Source organism: Dendrobates tinctorius, unplaced genomic scaffold (genome assembly GCF_039654945.1).
Source record: "Dendrobates tinctorius isolate UK_male_01 unplaced genomic scaffold, ASM3965494v1 ptg000008l, whole genome shotgun sequence".
NCBI lineage: Eukaryota > Metazoa > Chordata > Amphibia > Anura > Dendrobatidae > Dendrobates > Dendrobates tinctorius.
The window spans coordinates 17,964,134-17,985,739 of record NW_027361676.1 but is presented as its reverse complement, the minus strand read 5'-3'; the positions used below and the strand labels follow the sequence as shown (position 1 = coordinate 17,985,739).

General features: G+C 44.5%; 2 protein-coding genes across 13 annotated transcripts in view; one reads left to right on the top strand and one right to left on the bottom strand.

Annotated features, from left to right (window-relative positions):
• Positions 1-21,606, top strand: part of LOC141090740 (lecithin retinol acyltransferase-like) — a 211,800-nt gene that overhangs the window by 28,892 nt on the left and 161,302 nt on the right. The window lies entirely within an intron of this gene.
• The window catches only part of RBM46 (RNA binding motif protein 46), an 85,407-nt gene that overhangs the window by 59,064 nt on the left and 4,737 nt on the right, over positions 1-21,606 (bottom strand). For all 4 annotated transcript variants that reach the window (XM_073576404.1, XM_073576405.1, XM_073576403.1 and 1 more), the window contains exons 2-3: positions 12,781-12,942; positions 12,071-12,538 (exon numbers count right to left, since the gene is read on the bottom strand). In XM_073576404.1, coding sequence (XP_073432505.1) covers positions 12,071-12,538; positions 12,781-12,942 — 630 coding nt within the window. The remainder of the gene's footprint in view (positions 1-12,070; positions 12,539-12,780; positions 12,943-21,606) is intronic.

The window sequence follows — 21,606 nt, the reverse complement described above, 5'->3', positions numbered from 1 at the left end:
ATCAGACCTCAGAATGCACAGGAAGAAAACTAATCACCAGCAGGGAACAGGAGGAAGCCTGCTCACTTAAATACTCCTATCAGTGACCCCTGATCTCCAATCCTCGTCGTCAGGTGGCAGACTTTGGCCAGCTCCACTACCCACAGTAACCACCAGAGGGAGCCCCGACCCAGAAGTCAAATCGAGATGGTTCACAACAGGTGACGTTGGTGGGGGCGCCTCACACGGGCGCAGGGACACGTGCATATGATCGGGCGTCCCGATCCCGGCTGCGGTCGGGGGTGGGTCGGCAGCACCAATTGGGCACTTGGCAGGCCAGTGAATGGAGACACTTGCTGACACCATCGGGGGCGGTACCTGGGGGATGGCTGGCTATTTAAGAGGTCTTGTGCCGGCTGCCTATTGCTTCTGGGCCCATTTATTGTGGAGCAATAATAATGGAGTCACCGGAGCATGGAGAGCGGTCTCCGGAGGAGCAGCCGTAGCTTACGGAGAAGACCCACGTAAAAGTCTCCCAGCGGTAGTCCAGTAGCAGTGGCCGCGCTGGGGGACATAAAACCAGCCAGAAGGCACAGCCAGGAAAGTCCACAAGCCGTAAAGAGGTGTCAGCGGCTAAGATGGATCCCCCGCAGATTTCGGTGCCACTGTTACATGCCAGGGGTAAGTGATCTACGAGAGAGTTCACAATACCCCACGGGACCGCAGTAAACCTAAATGACTGCCGGACCAGGTGGGAGGGAGGCTGTTGGCCTTCTACCCAGCCTGGTCAAGTATTTCAAGTAGCCCCAGGATCCAGAGCGATATCAGAGCGGGACTAAAATTCGAATTCCAGAGAATCCCTCACGATAAATTTCTTCTAACCGCCATCCGTTCTTCACCTACAGAACAAGCTTCCTTCCGCATTATTATAAATCTCTAAGGCCTCAATAAATTTAATCTAATTCACTCTTTCAAGATGGAGTCTGTGAAATCCGCTATAAAGCTGTTATTCAACGAGTGTTTTATGGTAGTCTTAGACCTTAAAGACTCCTACTATCACGTCCCGATACACACAGATCATCAGCAGTTCCTAAGGGTAGCAGTTTCATTGGCTGGAAAAGTAAACCACTTTCAGTACAAGGCACTTTCCTTTGGGGTTGCTGTTGCACCCCGAGTTTTCACTAAAATAATGTCAGAAGTTATGGCACATTTACATGAACAGGACATTCTTGTGATCCCTTATCTAGACGATCTGCTAATTGTGGGACACTCAGAATCACACTGCACCGCCCAATTAGGGAAAGTAATATCCAGCCTTCAGAGGTTAGGATGGATTATTACTGTAATTTTTAAAAAGTCACGGTTGCAGCCCCTGAAAGTGCAGCAGTTCCTCGGCCTTGTTCTAGATTATGAAATACAGGAATGTCGGTTACCAGAGTCAAAAGTGGACAACATTCGGTGACAAACACTCAGGGTGATAGACAACACATCGGTCATGCTAAGGGGGGCAATGTCGCTGTTGGGCTCACTTACATCATGTATACCAGCAGTTTTCTGGGCCCAATACCACACCAGAACCCTGCAGTGGGACGTGTTGCACAACGCTCATCGGCTAGAGGGTCGCCTAAAGAATTAATTTAGATTATCCAACGATACCATACAATCGCTACGATGGTGGTTACACATATCAAACCTACGTAGGGGAGTTCCCTGGGTAAATCATATCCCTGAGTCATAACCACAGATGCTATTCCCAAAGGCTGGGGGGGCGCATATGGGGGATATGTGGGTCCAGGGGGTGTGGACACCATCTAAACAGAATTATCCATATAACTTAAAAGCTGTTAGCTGTGGAGCGGGCTCTAAGTGCTTTACCTTATGTCCCTACAGGGCGGACACGTCAGGCTTTTCTCAGACAACCAGGTAACTGTAGCCTACATTAACCACCGGGGGGAACTCTGTCCAGATCGTTAATGGAGGTGGCGAATTGTATCTTTCAGATAGCCAAGCAAGGTTCATCTGCTATCCCTTACATCCCTCCATATAGAAGGAAAAAACTACCTGGGCCGATTTTCCAAGCCGCAACAAGCTCAGGCAATGAGAGTGGGTGCTGAATGGGGCCATCTTCAGACAGATCGTACACATGTGGGGGTCCCCAAAAATAGACTTGCTTGCCAACAAAAAGAATAGACAGCTACATCAGTTTTGTTCTTTGGATCCCAGAGAAAACCCGTACGCAGTGGACGCTCTCCTAATCTCGTGGAACTTCGACCTGGCGTATGCCTCCCCCCCCCCCCACTGAATCTAATACCGATAGTGCTGAGGAAGATTTGAGAAGAAAGGGCTTGCATAATCCTGATAGCCCCATTCTGGCCCAGGAGACTGTAGTTTCCTTGGCTGAGGAAAATGTATGTGACCCAGCCATGGATTCTGCCGGAGCTCCCAGATCTCCTCTCCCAAGGTCCAGTTTTCCATCTGCGAGTGTCCAACCTACATCTAGCAGCTTGGAATTTGAAGGGGCACTACTGAGGGGGAAGAGCTTCACCCGAGGGTTAGTTAACACCCTATTGAAAAGCAGAAAAGCTTCCACAACAAATATCTACATCAGAGTCTGGAAAAAATTCTTATCAGTCTCGGGGGCGGAGATTGGTCAGAAAGTCCACATTAACCAGATAATGGAATTCCGCTGGGTCTAGCCAAGAGCATTTTTAGGGTCCAGGTTTCGGCTCTAGGAGCACATACAACTGAAACCTAGCGGGCAATTACTGGGTAGCTAGGTTCATCAAGGCAGCGGCTAGGTCCAGACCCATCATTAAACGGAAGCTGGTTCCATGGGATCTCAACCTGGTGCTATCAGCATTAACAGAAGCCCCATTTGAGCCTGCTGATTTTGCCCCCATTAGAATCCTATCCTTCAAGACTGCCCTGTTGGTCGCACTAACGTCCGCTAGGAGGGTTAGTGATCTGCAGGCTCTCTCTAGACTACCTCCGTATACCCAGTTTAGGGAGGACAGGGTTATATTAAAGCCAGATCCCTTATATCTGCCCAAAGTTGCTTCAAAATTTCACAACTGTCCTAATCCTGCTAACCAGAGCAAAAACTTCATTCCCTAAATGTAAGAAGGTGCCTCCTTAGTTATGTTTCGGCCACAGATCCATTGATAAAGGACAATTCCTTATTTGCATCCTTCCAAGGAGTTAGGAAGGGACTTAAGAGTGTCCAAGAACACTTTAGCCAGGTGGATTAGGGAGGCAATTTCTTTGGCTTATACAAACCCTGGCAAAAATTATGGAATCACCGGCCTTGGAGGATGTTCATTCAGTTGTTTAATTTTGTAGAAAAAAAGCAGATCACAGACATGGCACAAAACCAACGTCAATTCAAATGGCAACTTTCTGGCTTTAAGAAACACTAAAAGAAATCAAGAACCAAAAATGTGGTAGTCAGTAATGGTTACTTTTTTATACCAAGCATAGGGAAAAAATTATGGAATCACTCAATTCTGAGGAAAAAATTATGGAATCGCCCTGTAAATTTTCATTCCCAAAACTAACATCTGCATCAAATTAGATCTGCTTGTTAGTCTGCATCTGGAGTGAGCACACCTTGGAGAGCTGTTGCACCAAGTGAACTGACATGAATCATGGTTCCAACACGAGAGATGTCAATTGAAACAAAGGAAAGGATTATCAAACTCTTAAAAGAGGGTAAATAATCACGCAACATCAAAGCGTCAAGACCGGAAACTTAAAGCAATATGTCTCCAAAACAGGAAATGCACAACAAAACAAATGAGGAACGAATGGGTGGAAACTGGAGTCACCGTCTGTGACCGAACTGTAAGAAACCGCATAAAGGAAAAATGATAATTACTTACCGGTAATTTGATTTTCAGAGCCATGACAGCACTGCAGACATAAGATGGTATCCGCCCCCAGAAAACAGGAAACCTGTAGCAGAGACATAAGAATGGGGCGGCACCTCTCTTCCTCAGTTTGTTTCAGAGTATGCAAAGGTAACCGCCTTATTAGTTTACATACATGTTATATAAGTGTCACTAATATTCACCTTCTTTTTCCTTTATTATTTTTTTTTATATATTTTTTTCACATAGATTTACATATCCAGATACAACTTTAAATTTTCTGGTGCACCACACAACCATCACCAAGGTAGGGCGGGAACAATGCGGTGCTGTCATGGCTGTGGAAAATCAAATTACCGGTAATTATCATTTTTTCCCTTCCCCATGACAGCACCGCAGACATGAGAGGAAAGATAGAATAGACTCCTAGGGTGGGACAACAGCGGACAACACTTTTCTCCCAAAGGCCAGATTTGAGGGCCCTAGGTCTAGTCTATAGTGTCGGAAGAAAGTGGATGGTGAGGACCATACTGCTGCTTTACAGATTTGCTCAACCGAAGCATGTGCCCTTTCAGCCTAGGACTTGGCTATGGCTCTCGTAGAGTGGGGGAGTCTGATCTAAAGAAGAAGCCAGTGCAATACCCATACGTAGCCATCGTGCAACTGTTGATTTTGAAGCTTTCTTACCCTGAAAGGAGACAAAAAGGGCTGAAGACTGTCGCCATGATTTTGAGGCTTCTATATATTGAAGCAGGCAACGTCTGACATCTAGGCAATGGAAGGTTTTCTCTCCCTGGGATTTGGACAAAATGAGGGAAAAATTATCTCCTGCTCCCTGTGGAATTTGGAATTTACCTTCGGTAGGAAGGCCGGATCAGTTTTTATGATCACTCTATCATCCAAAAAGGTGGTATATGGTGGATTTACAGATACTGCCTGCAGCTCGCAGACACAACGAGCTGAGGTTAGGGCCACCAGGAGTACTGTTTTTAGCGTTAGCGCCTTTATTGAGATGGAAGCAATAGGCTCAAATGGAGATGCTGTCAGTGCCCTTAATACGAAATTTAGATCCCAGGGAGCTACTTTAGATGTTAATTTTGTGGGCCTGGATGTAAAGGAGGCCCGAAAGAATCTATAGATCCATGGGTGATCAGCCAGTTTTTGATCAAACAACGCACCAAGGGCCGATACCTGCACTTTTAGGGTGCTTGTGGATAGTCATTTTTCCAGTCCTTTCTGGAGGAACTCTAGGATCTCTTTTATTGGTATTTTGTGGGCTGTACCAGTCCATTGTTTGCCTGTGAACTGCAAGAATTTTTCTCAAATTTGTAGTTATTTACGTGAAGTTACCTCCTTTCTGCTAGCAAGCAGGGTGGTTACTAACGGGACTGAGAACTTTTGCTAGGAGTCCCCTCTTAAGTTCCACGCAGTGAGGTGCAGCCTGTGAACCCTGGGGTGTTCTACTGGGCCCTGGTATAGCAAATTTGGGGTATCTGGGAGGATCCATGGGTCCGAGATAGACATGTGTTGTGAGTTTTTCTCTGGTTCACCAGTTGTGAGTTCTCCTTCCAGACTCCCTCTGGTGGTAACAGGAGGTACAGAGGCTGATTTGATCGGTGGAGATCTGCCACCTGAGAATGAGGATGACGATTGGATCTCAGGAGTCTCAGATTGGATTTAAGACAGCCGACGCCCTATTCAGTTGCTGGTGATTCCTTCTGGCTTGTCAGCTCTTGGTTTTCAGCTCTGTTCCAGTCATCTAAAGCTAAGTTTTTCTGCTAATGTTCACACTTGATTTTGTTGGTCTATTCAGTTTTTGGTGTGGTCAGCCAGCCCCTGCTGGGGGCTGTGCTGAATTTCCACTCTTATTTATCAGTATTTTGTCAATTGGCCTTTTGTCCCTTACTAGTTCGGTCTCTTTTTGCTCTGTCTCAGAATATTTCAGAGTACTGATATAGTGGGAGAAGTCTAGTGACTTCAGGGTTAATTTTGTTATCAGAAGTGTTGGACATGATTTTTGTAGGGTTTTTTGCAGGTTGCAGACAGTGTCTTTCCTTTCCTGTCTAGTTAGTTTGGGCACCATCATTTGCTCAGCCTATTTTCCTGCCTGTGTTTGTGCCTTCATCTTGTTTCACCGTCAATACATGTGTGGGGGCTATCTATTCCTTTGGGGTCTGCTCTGGGGCAGTTAGTGTTCCCTTTTCTTGTTTTAGGCTTATTTAGTCCTACGGCCGTGACGAGGCGTCTAGGAACATCGTAGGCACGCTCCACGGCTGCTGCTAGTTGTGTGGTCAGATCAGGGATCTGCAATCTGCATAGTTACCAACCTCTCTGGTTTTCTGTGACTTAGCTTGTTTTGCTTTTTTCTCCTCGGTGACCCATTCATAACAGACCTGCGTCTGAGCCATGTGAACCATGCCCTTTTCGGCCAGAAGGGCGCAACCAGGATTATTCGAGCTTTGTCCTGTTGGATCTTTTTCAAGACTATTGGAATCAATAGAAATGGGGGGGGGAACGCATAGGCCAGACGAAATTTCCGCTGGTGTAGTAGCGAATCCACCCCCTCTGGCTGCTCTCTTGGATTTAGGGAGTAGAACCTGTCTACTTTTCGATTTTCCCTGGTAGCAAACAGGTCTACTTCTGGTGTGCCCCAGGCAGCGCAGATTTCCCCAAATATTTTTTGACTTGGGGACCATTCTCCCTGGTGTAGTACATGACGGCTTAAATAATCGGCCAGATAATTGTCTGCCCCCTTTAAATGTGTACCCGATAAGGACAGAAGATTGTTTTCCGCCCATGCGAATAATTCCCTGGCCTTTGCCATAAGGGTTGCCGACCTTGTACCCCCTTGTCTGTTTATGTACAGTATGCTATGACCGTGTTGTTGTTGGATAATATGGTGACATGTCTCCCTTGCACTCTCGCTTTACCAGGGGAAGGGCTCGCCTCACAGCCGCCAGTTCTTTTAGATTTGAAGATTCATCCCTCATTCCGGGTTCCCACTGGCCCTGTAGGGTTCGTTTCTCTATGTGCCCCCCCAACCACTCGGACTTGCGTCCGTGGTCAGTACCACCGAGTTTTGAGTAGTCTAGGGCACTGATCTGTTAAAGTTTTCAGTGCTCAGCCACCATTTTAATGACTCCTGCACTTGAGGTGAGAGAATGATCTCCCGATTTAAATTGGAAGGACCCTTCTCCTGTTCGTATAGGATCTGCCACTGTAGTTCTCTCGTATGGGCTTGTGCCCACCGGACCGCTGGGATTGTTGATGTTAACGTGCCCAGGAGCGACATTGCCTCAATTACTTATATGGCTCGGCAAGATTGTATCCGTTGTGTTTTTTGTTGGATAGCCTTAACTTTCCTTTCTGGAAGAATGCACTGCTGTTTTAATGAGTCCAATTGAATTCCAAGGAATTCTTGTGACTGCACTGGAGTTAATTTGGATTTTTTTAGATTGATCATCCAGCCTAACCTGGTTAATATTTCCAGGACCTTTGTAACTGCATTTCGCAATTTTGCTTGTCGTTTGCTATGACGAGGAAATCGTCTAGATAGGGTACTAACAGGATATTTTCCCTTCTTATAAAGGATGCTACTTCCCCAATGATTTTTGTAAATATACGAGGGGCCACTAATACCCCGAAGGGTAGGCACTGGTACTGTAGATGAGTGGGGACTTGAGCAATCTCTACTACCAATCTTAGATATTGTTGGTGTTCCCCCCCCCCCATATTGGGACATGGTAATAGGCGTCGGTAAGATCTATTACTGCCATGTAGCAACCCGGGTCTAGTAGCTTCACTGCTGACCCCCAAGGTCTCCATTTTGAATTTCTCTGTTCTGATGTATTGGTTCAGGGCTTTGAGATTTGAATATTGTTCTTAGTGACCCATCTGATTTTGGCGCGAGGAACAGAGTGCTGTAAAATCCTTTCCCTACTTGATGACACGATACTTTTAGCTCCATTTGCATGAGGAGTTGAATCTCCTTTTCTAGCGTGGCCTGATTCTTTTTGGCTACCCGGGTCACTTTTACTCTTTGAGGTGGAAGGCTTAGAAAACTTAGTCGTAGGCCCTCGGCTAACAGGTCGGTTACCCACTTTGAGGCGGGCAATGCTACCCATTGATGGACAAAGAACCGAAGCCTTCCCCCAACCGCCCTGGCGTCATTGCTTAGTATCGGGTCTGAGTGGTTTTACTAAAGAGGAATCCTTTCTTTTCCCCTCCAGGGTCTGCCCCGCGTGGTTCTATCGTCTGGCCATCCTCGGCTCCCTCTGTTCCCTGCTCCACGAAAGGACGAGCGAGCTTCAGTCCACCGACGCCTAGGGAAGGGGGGTGGAAACCGTTTTTTCTTATCTGACGCTTTTTCTAAAATTTCTTCCAATGCTTTCCCAAACAGGTATTGACCCTCACATGGTATGGCGCAGAGTTTAACCTTTGACTGGAAGTCTGCCGACCAGTTTTTTAACCAAAGTGCTCTGCGGCCTGAATTTGAAAGGGCGCATGCACGGGCGGCATCTCGGACGGAATCTACTGCGGCGTCAGCCAGGAATCCCGCTGCCTTCTGTAGGGAAGGTATTGCCTCCAGCAGTGTCTCCCTTTGGGCATTTATTCTTAATTTGGTCACTTAATTCATCTAACCTTGGGCTTGGGCTTAAATGACCAAGCCGATGCTTCCCAAGCAGATTTAAGAAAAGCGTCTGCTTTCTTGTCAAGGGGATCTTTTAAGGCGCCCATGTCCTCAAATGGCAATGCTATTCCCCTGGATGTATCTAGTCTGGGAGCTTTTTCCCATTTATCACATACCTCCTCATGAAACGGGTATTTACGTTTGAGCGCTTGCGGTATGGACATTTTTTGTTGGGTTTCTTCCATTCCCTCTTGATCAAATTTAACAGGTTATCATGGAAGGGAAAAACCCTTCGTTTTTTCCCCTCAAGATTACTAAACATAGCATCTTGAATTGACTTTGGCTCTTTTGGTGTTTCAAGTCCCATTGTGGACCTTACAAGCTTTAGGCCATGTGCACACGCTGCAGTTTTTGCTGCGTTTCTGCTGCAGTTTTGACCGCAGAAGAACTGCAGCAGTTCTGCAACCAGTGTACAGTAGCATATTATCCTATGGGATTAACATTCTGCTGTGCACATGCTGCGGATTTTTACCTGCGGAAAAGCTGCGTTTTTTTTTTCCGCAGCATGTCAATTGTTTCTGCGGATTCTGCTGCGGTTTGCCACCTATTCCATTGTCCAGGTGGCAAACCGCAGGGCAAAACCGCAGGCCAATCCGCAGGAAAAACCGCAGGTCATTTTACCTGCGGTTCCGCAGATATGAATCCGCAGACGAATCTGCAGTGTGTGCACGTAGCCTTAGTAATTTCCCAATGTCCTCAGATAGGAAATATGGACGACCCTTTTCCTCGTCCGATGAGTCCAGGTCCGAGTCCGAGGGCCCTATCTCCCCTTGTTCTTCCTCAGACTCTGTCAGTAGTTATTTCTGTAGGAGAGGAGGAGGTGGGGGCGGGGGTGAAGCAGGAGTTATATCGGAGCCAAGTGTAGTCTGCTCCTTTTAATTCATCTTTTACCGTCGACTTTACTTGATCCCGGATCATAGTTTTAATGCTCTGGAGCAGGGATGGTGACTCTTCGGCCACTGTTTTTTTTAATACACAAGCGACAAAAGTCGCTTCTCATAAGATTTAGCTAGGGCCTTTTTGCATAGTGCACATTCCTTGTTCTTTTGCTTTGAAGTGGCCTTTCCCTACAGAAGACACAGGGCAGTTGTTAATATATTGTGCTGCCTTACAAAGGCACTCACCCGGCCTTCTGGGTACCCCGGGAGCCGGTGGCTCTTCCTCCTGCACGCGTATCTCGCCTTCAGGATCCATCTGCGCTCGGCTGCTGATCTGGCTCTACAACTCCGGAGCCTGTGTGCAGCCTCTCAGGGACCAGTGGTACCTGCCTTGCCTCCCTTTTTATGGAGGAACGGTGCGCACTTCTGGGACCGCTCCCACCCGGAAGTGCCCAGTACACCGCTCCCCCCGGCGTGTGAGGTCACTTCCGGTGCGACCCCGGAAGCCGTCGGCGCCAGCGTCGTGGTGGCCACGCCTCCCCCGGCCCAGCCTGCCACTGGAGCGGCCGTCGGGGAGTCTCACGAGGAGGACACCGCTCACAGCGCCCACCGAGCTGGGCTGACAGGCGCGCGCCACCGCGCCTCGCTGCCATCCTCTCCACGCGGACCTCAGCCTCCTGACCGGACGACATCAGAGGGGGATCCCTCCGGAGGCACAGACTCTGCCCCAGGCATCCGCCTGCGGGAAACAGGAAACCAAACTGAGGAAGAGAGGTGCCGCCCCCTTCTTATGTCTCTGCTACAGGTTTCCTGTTTCCTGGGGGCGGATACCATCTCTCATGTCTGCGGTGCTGTCATGGGGAAGGGAAAATGGGATTTACAAAGCTAAACGAAAGCCATCATTAACACCTAAACAGAAAAACAAAGTTACAATGGGCTAAGGAAAAGCAATCGTGGACTGTGGATGACTGGATGAAAGTCATATTCAGTGATGAATCGCGAATCAAGGATCCGTTGAAGCATTCTAGAGTTATGACCTGATAAAGTGACACTGGTCAGAATTGAAAAAAATTGGCCAGGTCACTAAGGCAAAAACAGGCTCTGGCGCAAAAGGGTTAAGTGGTGAAAAAAAATTCCAAACTTTGTTAAAAAAAAAAAAAAAATTGTCATTTTCCGAAAACCCTCAGCACCTCTATTTTTCATGATCTCTGGTCGGGTGAGGGCTTATTTTTTGTGCGCCGAGCTGACGTTTTTAACAATACCATTTTAGTGCAGATACGATCTTTTGATCGCCCGTTATTGCATTTTAATGCAATGTTGCAGCGACCAAAAATGTAATTCTGGCTTTTTGGCTTCTTTTCTCGCTACGCCATTTAACAATCAGGTTAATTTTGTTTTTTATTGATTGGGCAATTCTCAACGCAGCGACACCAAATATGTGTTTGACCAAATGTGTGTTTTATATTTTTTTTTTGTATTTTAAAAACTTTTTTTTTTTTTTTTTTACTTTTGGCATGCTTCAATAGTCTCCATGGGAGCTGCCACAACCCAATCGGCTCTGCTACGTAGAGGCAATGATCAGATCGCCTCTATATTGCAGAATTACTCACTTGCTATAAGCGCCGACCACTGGGTGGCGCTCACAGAAAGCCAGCACTGAGACCTCTGGTTGTCATGCCAATGACCCGCAATCACACAGGGGTCTCCGGTGGGCAGATTTCCGGCCCAGTGGCCAGAAGCGTGAGTTAAATGTCGTTGTCAGCATTTGACAGTGGTATTTAATGGGTTAATAATAATTTTTATATAGCGCTAACATATTCCGCAGCGCTTTACAGTTTGAACACATTATCATCGCTGTCTCCAATAGGGAATTTAGATTGTGAGCCCTATCAGTATGTCTTTGGAGTGTGGGAGGAAAACTCCTTGAGAAGTTGTCCTTGGTGGAATTTGAACCCAGGACCCCAGCGCTGCAAGGCTGCAGTGCTAACCACTGAGCCACCGTGCTGCCCAATATCGCAATTCCACCCTCGGCTATTCCAGGCACACATCAGCTGTTTAAAACAGCTGACATATCCCGGGAAAGATGCTGGCTCAGCGCTGGAGCCCACATCAATGGCAGGGAGTCCGACGTTGGCGTAAATTTGCTCCCAATATCGGCAAGGGGTTAATGCAGCTCTTAAATGGTGCAATAAAAACCTGATGATATTCTCTCTCAGAATCTAAAATTTACATAACTAACAATATGAAATCAAAACAGCATGCAGTTTCACAAGTATAGGCAAAGACCATCTTCAAGACTGACATACTGCGCACTCGCGCTACACAAGACAGGCTGGAATAGAAGGCAGAAAATTCTTTAGAAGGTACACTCCACTTAATGAATTCGGCACATCTGAGTGGCGTGCACCTCAACATTTCTGGCATATAAAACGTCAGCACTTTTCAAAGCTTGTACACCATTTTTCTGACATAAAAGCTTTGATGAATCTGCCATGTTTTAATATGCTTTACTTGTACTTGCCATCAAACCAGAGGTTAAAGAAAACCTTGTGTGGCTTTTCTTGTGCTTTTATCAGACTTGCCGCAATTAATGCAGCGCAGCCATATTTTGTAGTCGCACCACATATTGCATATGGGTCACAGAAGAATGTAATCACCTGGAATCAGTTTCCTTCTGGCCATGGCAGCCGCTCTGTGAGATTCAAACTCTACAAAGGCAAAGCCTCGGTTTTTGGTTTTGTCAGTGGCACTTGGGTACACAATGACATCCACTACTCCTTCTGCAACTTTCTTCATTTCTTCCAATATTTCTTCTTTCTGCTTTTCCTTTGGAATGGCACCGATAAAGAGTCTGCAGTTGTCTAAACTAACACAGACTCCGATGAACTTGCCACGACGAATCTCATAATTATTCAGCATTCGAATAGCCAACAAGGCTTCGTCTCTATTTGTATACATAACAAAAGCATAACCTCGATTTTCGCCACTAAATTCCATCATTAGCCTAAATTCATAGATTTTTCCAGCTCTTTCAAATACAGGGACAAGTTCGTCTTCATACATGTCACGGGGAATTTTCCCAACAAACACTTCACAGCCCCGTGGAGGAGGAGGGCCTTCCCAACCTAAAATACAAATTAAATCTCAAATTGTAATTCTAAACACCAGAGTAAAATACAAACAATTTTAATTTCTTTGTTTGTCATACCATGTTGATATCCAGTATTTTTATATATATGGGTACTCGCTTTTTACACACACATCTACAAAATATCCACAGAAAGATAAAAATGTAAATGGGCGCGCTCTCCATCTGGTGAACTATAGTACATACAAGTGTAGATTTAGGGACAAAGCCAACATATACCTGGAGGAGGACCACCAAACTTGCGCTGTCCATTCTCTTGTACCATATTGTATCCTGTCTTTTCCATTAATGCAAGCAAGGCAGCTTCATTCTCTGTCCTGTTAACAATTCCACATCCATTAAGAATATCTAAGTGTTCTTCACTCATGGCTGAAAAGTCATCTAGGAAAGAGAAAAACTATTAATATACAGGAATGTATTAAGCTAAGGAAACACACATGCTTCTCAAACTGGCGAGAGTAAACCTCAATGATCCCTGCAGCGTTGTTCCAATGCTTACCCAGGCCCTGCTAGTCCACACATGCTAACAAATCCCAAAGAATCAGGCCCATCGTTTTTAAGTTTGTGAGTGGTGTTTTAAAAGGGATATTCGGAGAATGACATTATTTTGGATTTCTCTTGCAACTGCAGTGCACAACCACCAGAAATGTTATTTCATACAGAGGCTAGAATATATTTCTGGTTATCGCAGATATCAAGGTATCATTATATTCAGTTTCCCATGACCTACAATGCCCATATAGACGGCTTAGAAGGGTTGATCCTACTGACAGATTCCCTTTAACCCCTTAATGCCCAGAGGGAATTTTCATTTTTTGTTTCCCTTCCTCCCAGAGCCATAACTTTTTTTTCATTCTTTGGTCAAAATGGCCATGTGAGGGTTTTCTGCGGAACAAGTTGTAATTTCAAACGACACCATTGGTTTTACCATGTCGTGTACATTAAAACGGTGGGGGCGGAGGGGGGGGAATTCCAAGTGCGGTGAAATTGCAAAGAAAGTGCAATCCCACACTTTGCTTTTATTTCTCCACCATGTTTACTAAATGCTAAATCTCAACTGTCATAGATGCCAAACATGTCTACGTTCCTTTTTTATCTAAGTGGTGAAAAAAAATCCAAACTTTAAGAAAAGAAAATTGCGCCATTTCATGCTACCCTGTTTCCATTTTTTGGGATCTCGGGTTGGGTTTTGGCTTATTTTTTGCGTGCCGGGCTGACGTTTTTAAAGATACCATTTTGGTGCGGATATGATCTTCTGTTCGCCCGTTATTGCATCTTAATGCAATGTCGTGGCGACCAAAAACATGCAATTCTGGCATTTTTACTTTTTTCTCGCTACGCCGTTTAGCGATCAGGTTCTTATATTTTTTTTTTTTTTTTAATCGCTTTTTTTTTTAATCGATCGGGAGATTCTGAACGCGGCGATACCAAATGTGTTTTTGTTTTATTTTGAATGAGGTGATAGGGGGGTGATTTGAAATTTTTTTTCTTTAATATTTTTTTCTTTTTTGGCATGCTTCAATAGTCTCCATCAGTGCAATCCAGCAGTGACAACCATAGAGGTCTCTAGACCTCTGGGTGCATGCCAACATATCGGTGACCCACGATCACGTGATGGGGACATCGATGGGCAGATTGCCGGCCCGAAACGAGTTAAATGCCGCTGTCCGTTTGACAGAGGCATTTAACGGGTTTATAGCCGTAGGTCAGGGGTGGGGAATCTTTTTTTCTGCCAAGAGCCATTTGGATATTTATACCATCCTTCTGGGGCCATACAAACTCCGCCCACAAAGTGCATCCTGACTCTGGCACTGGTTTCATGACTTAATCTTTCATTGCATGCCCTTCAATGTTCAGTAGTGAACACTGCGTGTGTGTGCTAACAGAGCAAGAAGAAATTGAGATTGTGGCAATCAAAATACAGCTCCCTGACCAAGAATGCGGTCCCTGAGAAGCTGCTCGGGGGCCTGATAAAAGGTCAGCGAGGGCCGTAAATGGCCCTGGGGCCTGAGGTTCCCCACCCCTGCCGTAGGTGGATCGCGATTCCACCCGAGGCTGTTCCGGGCACATGACAGCTATTTAAAACAGCTGACACGTACTGGGAAAGATGTGGGCTCGGGCATTGAGGAGTCCAAGAAATGAGTCCGACATTGGCATAAATGTACGCCCGATGTCGGAAAACGGTTAAAGAGAACATATCAGGATTTTATACTGCAAACTAATGGCATGTACGTAAGGGCACTTTACTGCTGAGTAAATCCTTACCTTTTATTGTTGAAATCTATTTTGCTGTTTTAAAGGAATTCATAGTTTAAATTGTATGATAATGAGCAAATAATAGGAAAAATAAAAAATATATTCAAATTTTATGGTTACATAAAGACACATCAATAATAGTTGGATACAGCAATAAAGCGAAGAAGGAATTGGCGACGCCTAGATACCACGTCCAGAAAAGCTGGTATATAGAATCATGAATGCCAAAAAAATGGGACTCAAATAAAAATAACTTCTTGACCACACACCCCCGAAGAAGCAAATTGCGAAACATGCGTTGGGGTCTTCCCTCTCCACGTTCCATTTAATGTTGGTCTCTTAGGATTATACATGCTTTACTGGCCACTTGGCCTGTACATTTATTTGGAATCTGATACAATCCTTGGTTGATACTAGGTTTAGTGTGCATTAATTTGATTATTACAAACCCTCTACCATTCTTAGAAAGTAGTATTTTGAGTGGGTCTGTTTTGGCCACTTTATTGCATTTGCACTTTACAAATTGAAAATCATCTTGAATAATGGAGAAGGATTTGGTGATTTTACCGAGTAATATCATGGTGTAATAATCTGGGCACACTGTTTTCTTCCCCCACCTCCATTCTTTTAATCTCCAAGAAGTCATTTTTATTTGAGTCCATTTTTTTTTTTTACATATTCCTGATTCTACAATATATATATATATATATATATATATATATATATATATATATATATATATATATATATATATATATATATATATATATATATATACAGTCATGGCCAAAAGTATTGACACCCCTGCAATTCTGTCAGATAATACTCAGTTTCTTCCTGAAAATGATTGCAAACACAAATTCTTTGGTATTATTATCTTCATTTAATTTGTCTTAAATGAAAAAACACAAACAGAATTGTCCTAAAGCCAAATTGGATATAATTCCACACCAAACATAAAAAAGAGGGTGGACAAAAGTATTGGCACTGTGCGAAAAATCATGTGATGCTTCTCTAATTTGTGTAATTAACAGCACCTGTAACTTAGCTGTGGCACCTAACAGGTGTTGGCAATAACTAAATCACACTTGCAGCCAGTTGACATGGATTAAAGTTGACTCAACCTCTGTCCTGTGTCCTTGTGTGTACCACATTGAGCATGGAGAAAAGAAAGAAGACCAAAGAACTGTCTGAGGACTTGAGAAACCAAATTGTGAGGAAGCATGAGCAATCTCAAGGCTACAAGTCCATCTCCAAAGACCTGAATGTTCCTGTGTCTACCGTGCGCAGTGTCATCAAGAAGTTTAAAGCCCATGGCACTGTGGCTAACCTCTCTAGATGTGGATGGAAAAGAAAACTTGACAAGAGATTTCAACGCAGATTGTGCGGATGTTGGATAAAGAACCTCCACTAACATCCAAACAAGTTCAAGCTGCCCTGCAGTCCGAGGGTACAACGGTGTCAACCCGTACTATCCGTCGGCATCTGAATGAAAAGGGACTGTATGGTAGGAGACCCAGGAAGACTCCACTTCTTACCCCGAGACATAAAAAAGCCAGGCTGGAGTTTGCCAAAACTTACCTGAAAAAGCCTAAAACATTTTGGAAGAATGTTCTTTGGTCAGATGAGACAAAAGTAGAGCTTTTAGGGCAAAAGCATCAACATAGAGTTTACAGGAGAAAAAAGAGGCATTCAAAGAAAAGTACACGGTCCCTACAGTCAAACATGGCGGAGGTTCCCTGATGTTTTGGGGTTGCTTTGCTGCCTCTGGCACTGGACTGCTTGACCGTGTGCATGGCATTATGAAGTCAGAAGACTACCAACAAATTTTGCAGCATAATTTAGGGCCCAGTGTGAGAAAGCTGGGTCTACCTCAGAGGTCATGGGTCTTCCAGCAGGACAATAACCCAAAACACACTTCAAAAAGCACTAGAAAATGGTTTGAGAGAAAGCACTGGAGACTTCTAAAGTGGCCAGCAATGAGTCCAGACCTGAATCCCATAGAACACCTGTGGAGAGATCTAAAAATGGCACTTTGGAGAAGGCACCCTTCAAATATCAGGGACCTGGAGTAGTTTGCCAAAGAAGAATGGTCTAAAATTCCAGCAGAGCATTGTAAGAAACTCATTGATGGTTACCGGAAGCGGTTGGTGGCAGTTATTTTGGCTAAAGGTTGTGCAACCAAGTATTAGGCTGAGGGTGCCAATACTTTTGTCCGGCCCATTTTTGGAGTTTTGTGTGAAATGATCAATGTTTTGCTTTTTGCTTCATTCTCTTTTGTGTTTCTTCATTTAAGACAAATTAAATGAAGATAATAATACCAAAGAATTTGTGTTTTCAATCATTTTCAGGAAGAAACTGAATATTATCTGACAGAATTTCAGGGGTGTCAATACTTTTGGCCATGACTGTATATATAATAATGTATTAAAATTTTATTGTTACATAGACACATACATAGTAAAAAAAAGTTTGGATACAGCAATAAAGCTAAAAATGAATTTGCGACACCTAGATACCACGTCCAGAAATCATGTATATCTAGGTGTCGCGAATTCATTTTTAGCTTTATTGCTGTATCCAAACTTTTTTTTATTATGTATGTGTCTATGTAACAATAAAATTTTAATACATTATTATTTTTCCTATTATTTGCTCTTAGTCCATTTCTTGTTTGGGGTATCAACAATGTATTTATGGATGAACGTTTTGTTTGATTAGCCTTTTTTTTCTGGGATTGTATGATAATGAGTTGCAAGTGTAGTCAGTGGGATGGACAATACGACTCCTCTCTGTCACGTCGCAGCCAGACTCAGGGCCTGCTGTTCCGGCGTCGGCCACTAGGAGGCGCCGGACTGACACGTCACTGCCAGACTCAGGGCCTGCAGTTCCGGTCTCGGCCACTCGGGGGCGCCGGACCGTCACGTCGCCATCGGACTCAGGCACGGCTGTTACTGCCTCAGCCACTGGGAGGCGCCGTGGTTCACTCCAGGGTGAGGGTGGTGGCAGAGAGGGGGCTCCTGCGCAGGCATCTGGTGGGCGCAGGCTCCGCCCCTCTGTCAGTCATGTAGGGCTTACTGCATGTCCATCTGGCCTGGTCCGGGGGCGGTCCTGGTTACATCATCGGGCCGGGAACCTGTGAGGGAGGACCTGATCCCTCAAATACCTGTGGACTGGTCTTGCAAGCCGCCGGATATATTCTTGGTTCCCCTGCGTGTTACTGTGTGAATTGCTGACCTCAGCCTGGATTCTTGACCATTCTATTGCCTGCCGTTTTTGTACCTCCGCCTCTCTTCCGACTTTGACGCTGACCTTTGCTTGGATTCCTGACTCTCCTTCTGCCTGCTGATTCTGTACCTCGCTGCCCTCCTGGTTTTACTGACCCTGGCCTGGACTTTTGACTCTCCTTCTGTCTGCTGATTTCGTGCCTCTGCTGCGCCCTGGTCTCAGACTCCTGCATCCTGACCTTGATTACGGGTTTTAGTTTTGACCCCTTGGTGGCCATCCTGCTCTGGTCCACTGCTAATCTAGACAGCTACCTCCTGGGCCTTGCTACAATTCCAGATCCCTGTATAGGGGTTAAGGGTCTCTGGGTTACTCGGGGTGCTGTCCCCACTGCAGCCCAGATTCGCAGACGGCCGTCACACTCTCTTTATTCCCTGCTTGCCTCTGACTGACAGGTCACTGAAAAAGGGAAATAGGGAGAGAAGCAGGTACATTATCCAACCCCAGTACATATGACACTTATCATGCAATTTTAACTATGGATTTCTCTAAGGCCAGGTTCATATTGCGTTAACCCAACCCGTTCAACGCATAGCGTTGACTGGCTGCGTTAATAGTATAGCATAACTCGATCGAGTTATGCTGTTATGCTATACCCGCTAGCGCAGATGATTCATCCGTGCTAGCGGTGACGGACTGACGGCACTGAATGACGGCACATCGCGAGAGCATGCCGCTTTCCGGCATGCGCCGCGATGCGCCCGATCATGGAGGTTAATGGCAGCGTTAACGGACTGCCAGAACGCAATGTGACCCCAGCCTTAATCAGCAAATCAGATTTTAAAAAAATAATTTAATTAGCATTAAAGCGTCTCTACGTGCGTGTCATTAGTTTGGGGTATAAAATCCTGATGACAAATTCTCTATAAATTTTGACCAATTACTCAAGCGGGCTTTATTACACCGAATCCAAATTTTATGTAGAGAAAGCCTGATGACAGGGTCCATTTAAAGTTGTTCAGTTAAAACAATTCATAACCTATCCAGATAGATGATAACTTGCTGATTACTGAGGTCCAACCGCTGGGACCAGCACTGATCAGCAAAATTAGGAATTTTTAGTCCCATTACAAAACTGAGCCACAGTACACATGCCCGAGCATCACTCCATTCATTCTCTATGGGGTTGCAAGGAAAAAAAATTAGTGCAGGGCTCGGTATCCCTTTAGAGAATGAATGAAGCTGCTGTCGGCATAAAAAATTCCCCAATCTGCTGATCTGTGCGGGTTCGGTTGGATCACCGCTGATTAACAAGTTATCACCCATCCATAACCTGTTTTCACCAGATAACCCCTTTAACTCTTTTACAACAGATATATAGTTGGGTCCATATATATTTGGACAGAGACATTACCACAATGAATTTTAAACCACACAATTCAGATGCAGTTGAAGTTCAGACTCTCAGCTTTCATTTGAGGGTATCCACATTAAAATTGGATGAAGGGTTTAGGAGTTTCAGTTCCTTAACATGTGCCACCCTGTTTTCAAAGGGACCAAAAGTAATTGGACAGATTAAATAATTGTAAATAAAATGTTCATTTCTAGTACTTGGTTGAAAACCCTTTGTTGGCAATGACTGCCTGAAGTCTTGAACTCATGGACATCACCAAACGCTGCGTTTCCTCCTTTTTGATGCTCTGCCAGACCTTCACTGCAGTGGTTTTCAGTTGCTGTTTGTTTGTGGGCCTTTCTGTCTGAAGTTTAGGTCTTTAACAAGTGAAATGCATGCTCAATTGGGTTGAGATCAGGTGACTGACTTAGCCATTCAAGAATATTCCACTTCTTTGCTTTAATAAACTCCTGGATTGCTTTGGTCGTCGTTTCATACTACAGATGGACAATGACCCAAAACATAAAGCCAATCAGTTTGGCTGCATTTGGCTTGATCTGAGCACACAGTATGCTCACAGCAGAACTCTCCCGACGCCTGCGCACTGCAGGACTCTGCGCTGCCCTCAACAGGGCCTTCGCCGGAGCCATTACAGGACGGGAGAAGAGGACGTCATCGCATGAAGAAGGGAGGCGCTGGACGGGACGGCGACACCCATCGGACCGGACCGCCCACCTCGGTGAGTATAATATAACGTGTTTTTCTTCTCTTTCAGGTTACATCGGAGGCTTATCTACAGCATTACAGAATGCTGCACATAAGCCCCCGATGTCTATGCCGGCAGCTGAAAGGACAAAAAAAGGGGTGACAGATTCCCTTTAAAAACAGGGTGGCACATGTTAAGGAGCTGAAACTCCTAAACCCTTCATCCAATTTTAATGTGGATACCCTCAAATGAAAGCTGAAAGTCTGCACTTCAACTGCATCTGAAGATTGTTTTGTTTAAAATTCATTGTGGTAATGTCTAGAACCAAAATAAGAAAAATGTTGTCTCTGTCCAAATATATATGGCCCTAACTGTAGATAGATATAGATGCGATAGATATATCTATCCAAGTCAGAAGCCGGGCTCACGCATCCGCTAAAGGGGCTAACAAAATGGGTAAAAAGTTAAAAAATAAAAATAAAAAACAAATATGAAAATAAAAGTTCAAATCACACCATTTTCCCTCAGTGAAAATAGATATATAAAAAAATACACATATGTAATTTCGCCATGTTCAGAAAAGTCTGATCTATCAAATTATAAAAACAATTAACCCCATCGGTAAACACCGTAAATGGAAACAATTCAAGAACACCCAATTTTTTTTTTTTTTTTTTTTGTAGCCACAAAACCTGTTGTAACAAGCTATCAAAAAGTCACATCTATTCCAAAATGGTACGAATAAAAAACATTGTCTCATCACACAGCTCCATTGGACGAAAAAAAAAATTTATGGGTCTCAGAAAATGGCGACAACTCCAAAAATTATTTTTATTTTTTTTTGCAAACATCAGATTTTCTTTCACCATAAAATAATTTAAAAACAACTGGACATGTTTGATATAATCCACCGTAATCGTGATGATGAAAATCCTATTGCATGGTCTCTCTTACTGCAAATGTACACTGTAAAAACAATTACCAAAAAAACTGGGTCAAACTTGGTTGGTTTTTTTTTCCACAACTTTTCCACGTGGAAATTTTTCCCCATTTTCGAGTACACTTTGTGGCAAAATGAATTATATAATTCAAAAGTACAAGTCGTCCCACAAAAAAACAAACCCTTGTGTCTATGTGGACAGAAAATAAACAAGTTATGGTTCTGGGAAGAAGGGGAGGAAAAAATTGAAATGAGAATAAATAGGCTGCGGCGTGAAAGGGTTAATCACCAAGCTGTATGTTACCCAAAATAATGGTAATAAAAACTACGGTAATTCATCCACCAAAAACATAGGTTTCACAGAAGTACCAAGCTGACAACTATGAGGGCCTTCTGCAGAGCCCCAGCTGCCATAGAAACCCATCAGCACCCTGTGATTATGTCACAGATGAGGGAGGGACATTAGGCGGAATGATGGGTGACCAAAATAGTGCAACACCTATATTGTGAGCCTTAAATGCGGCT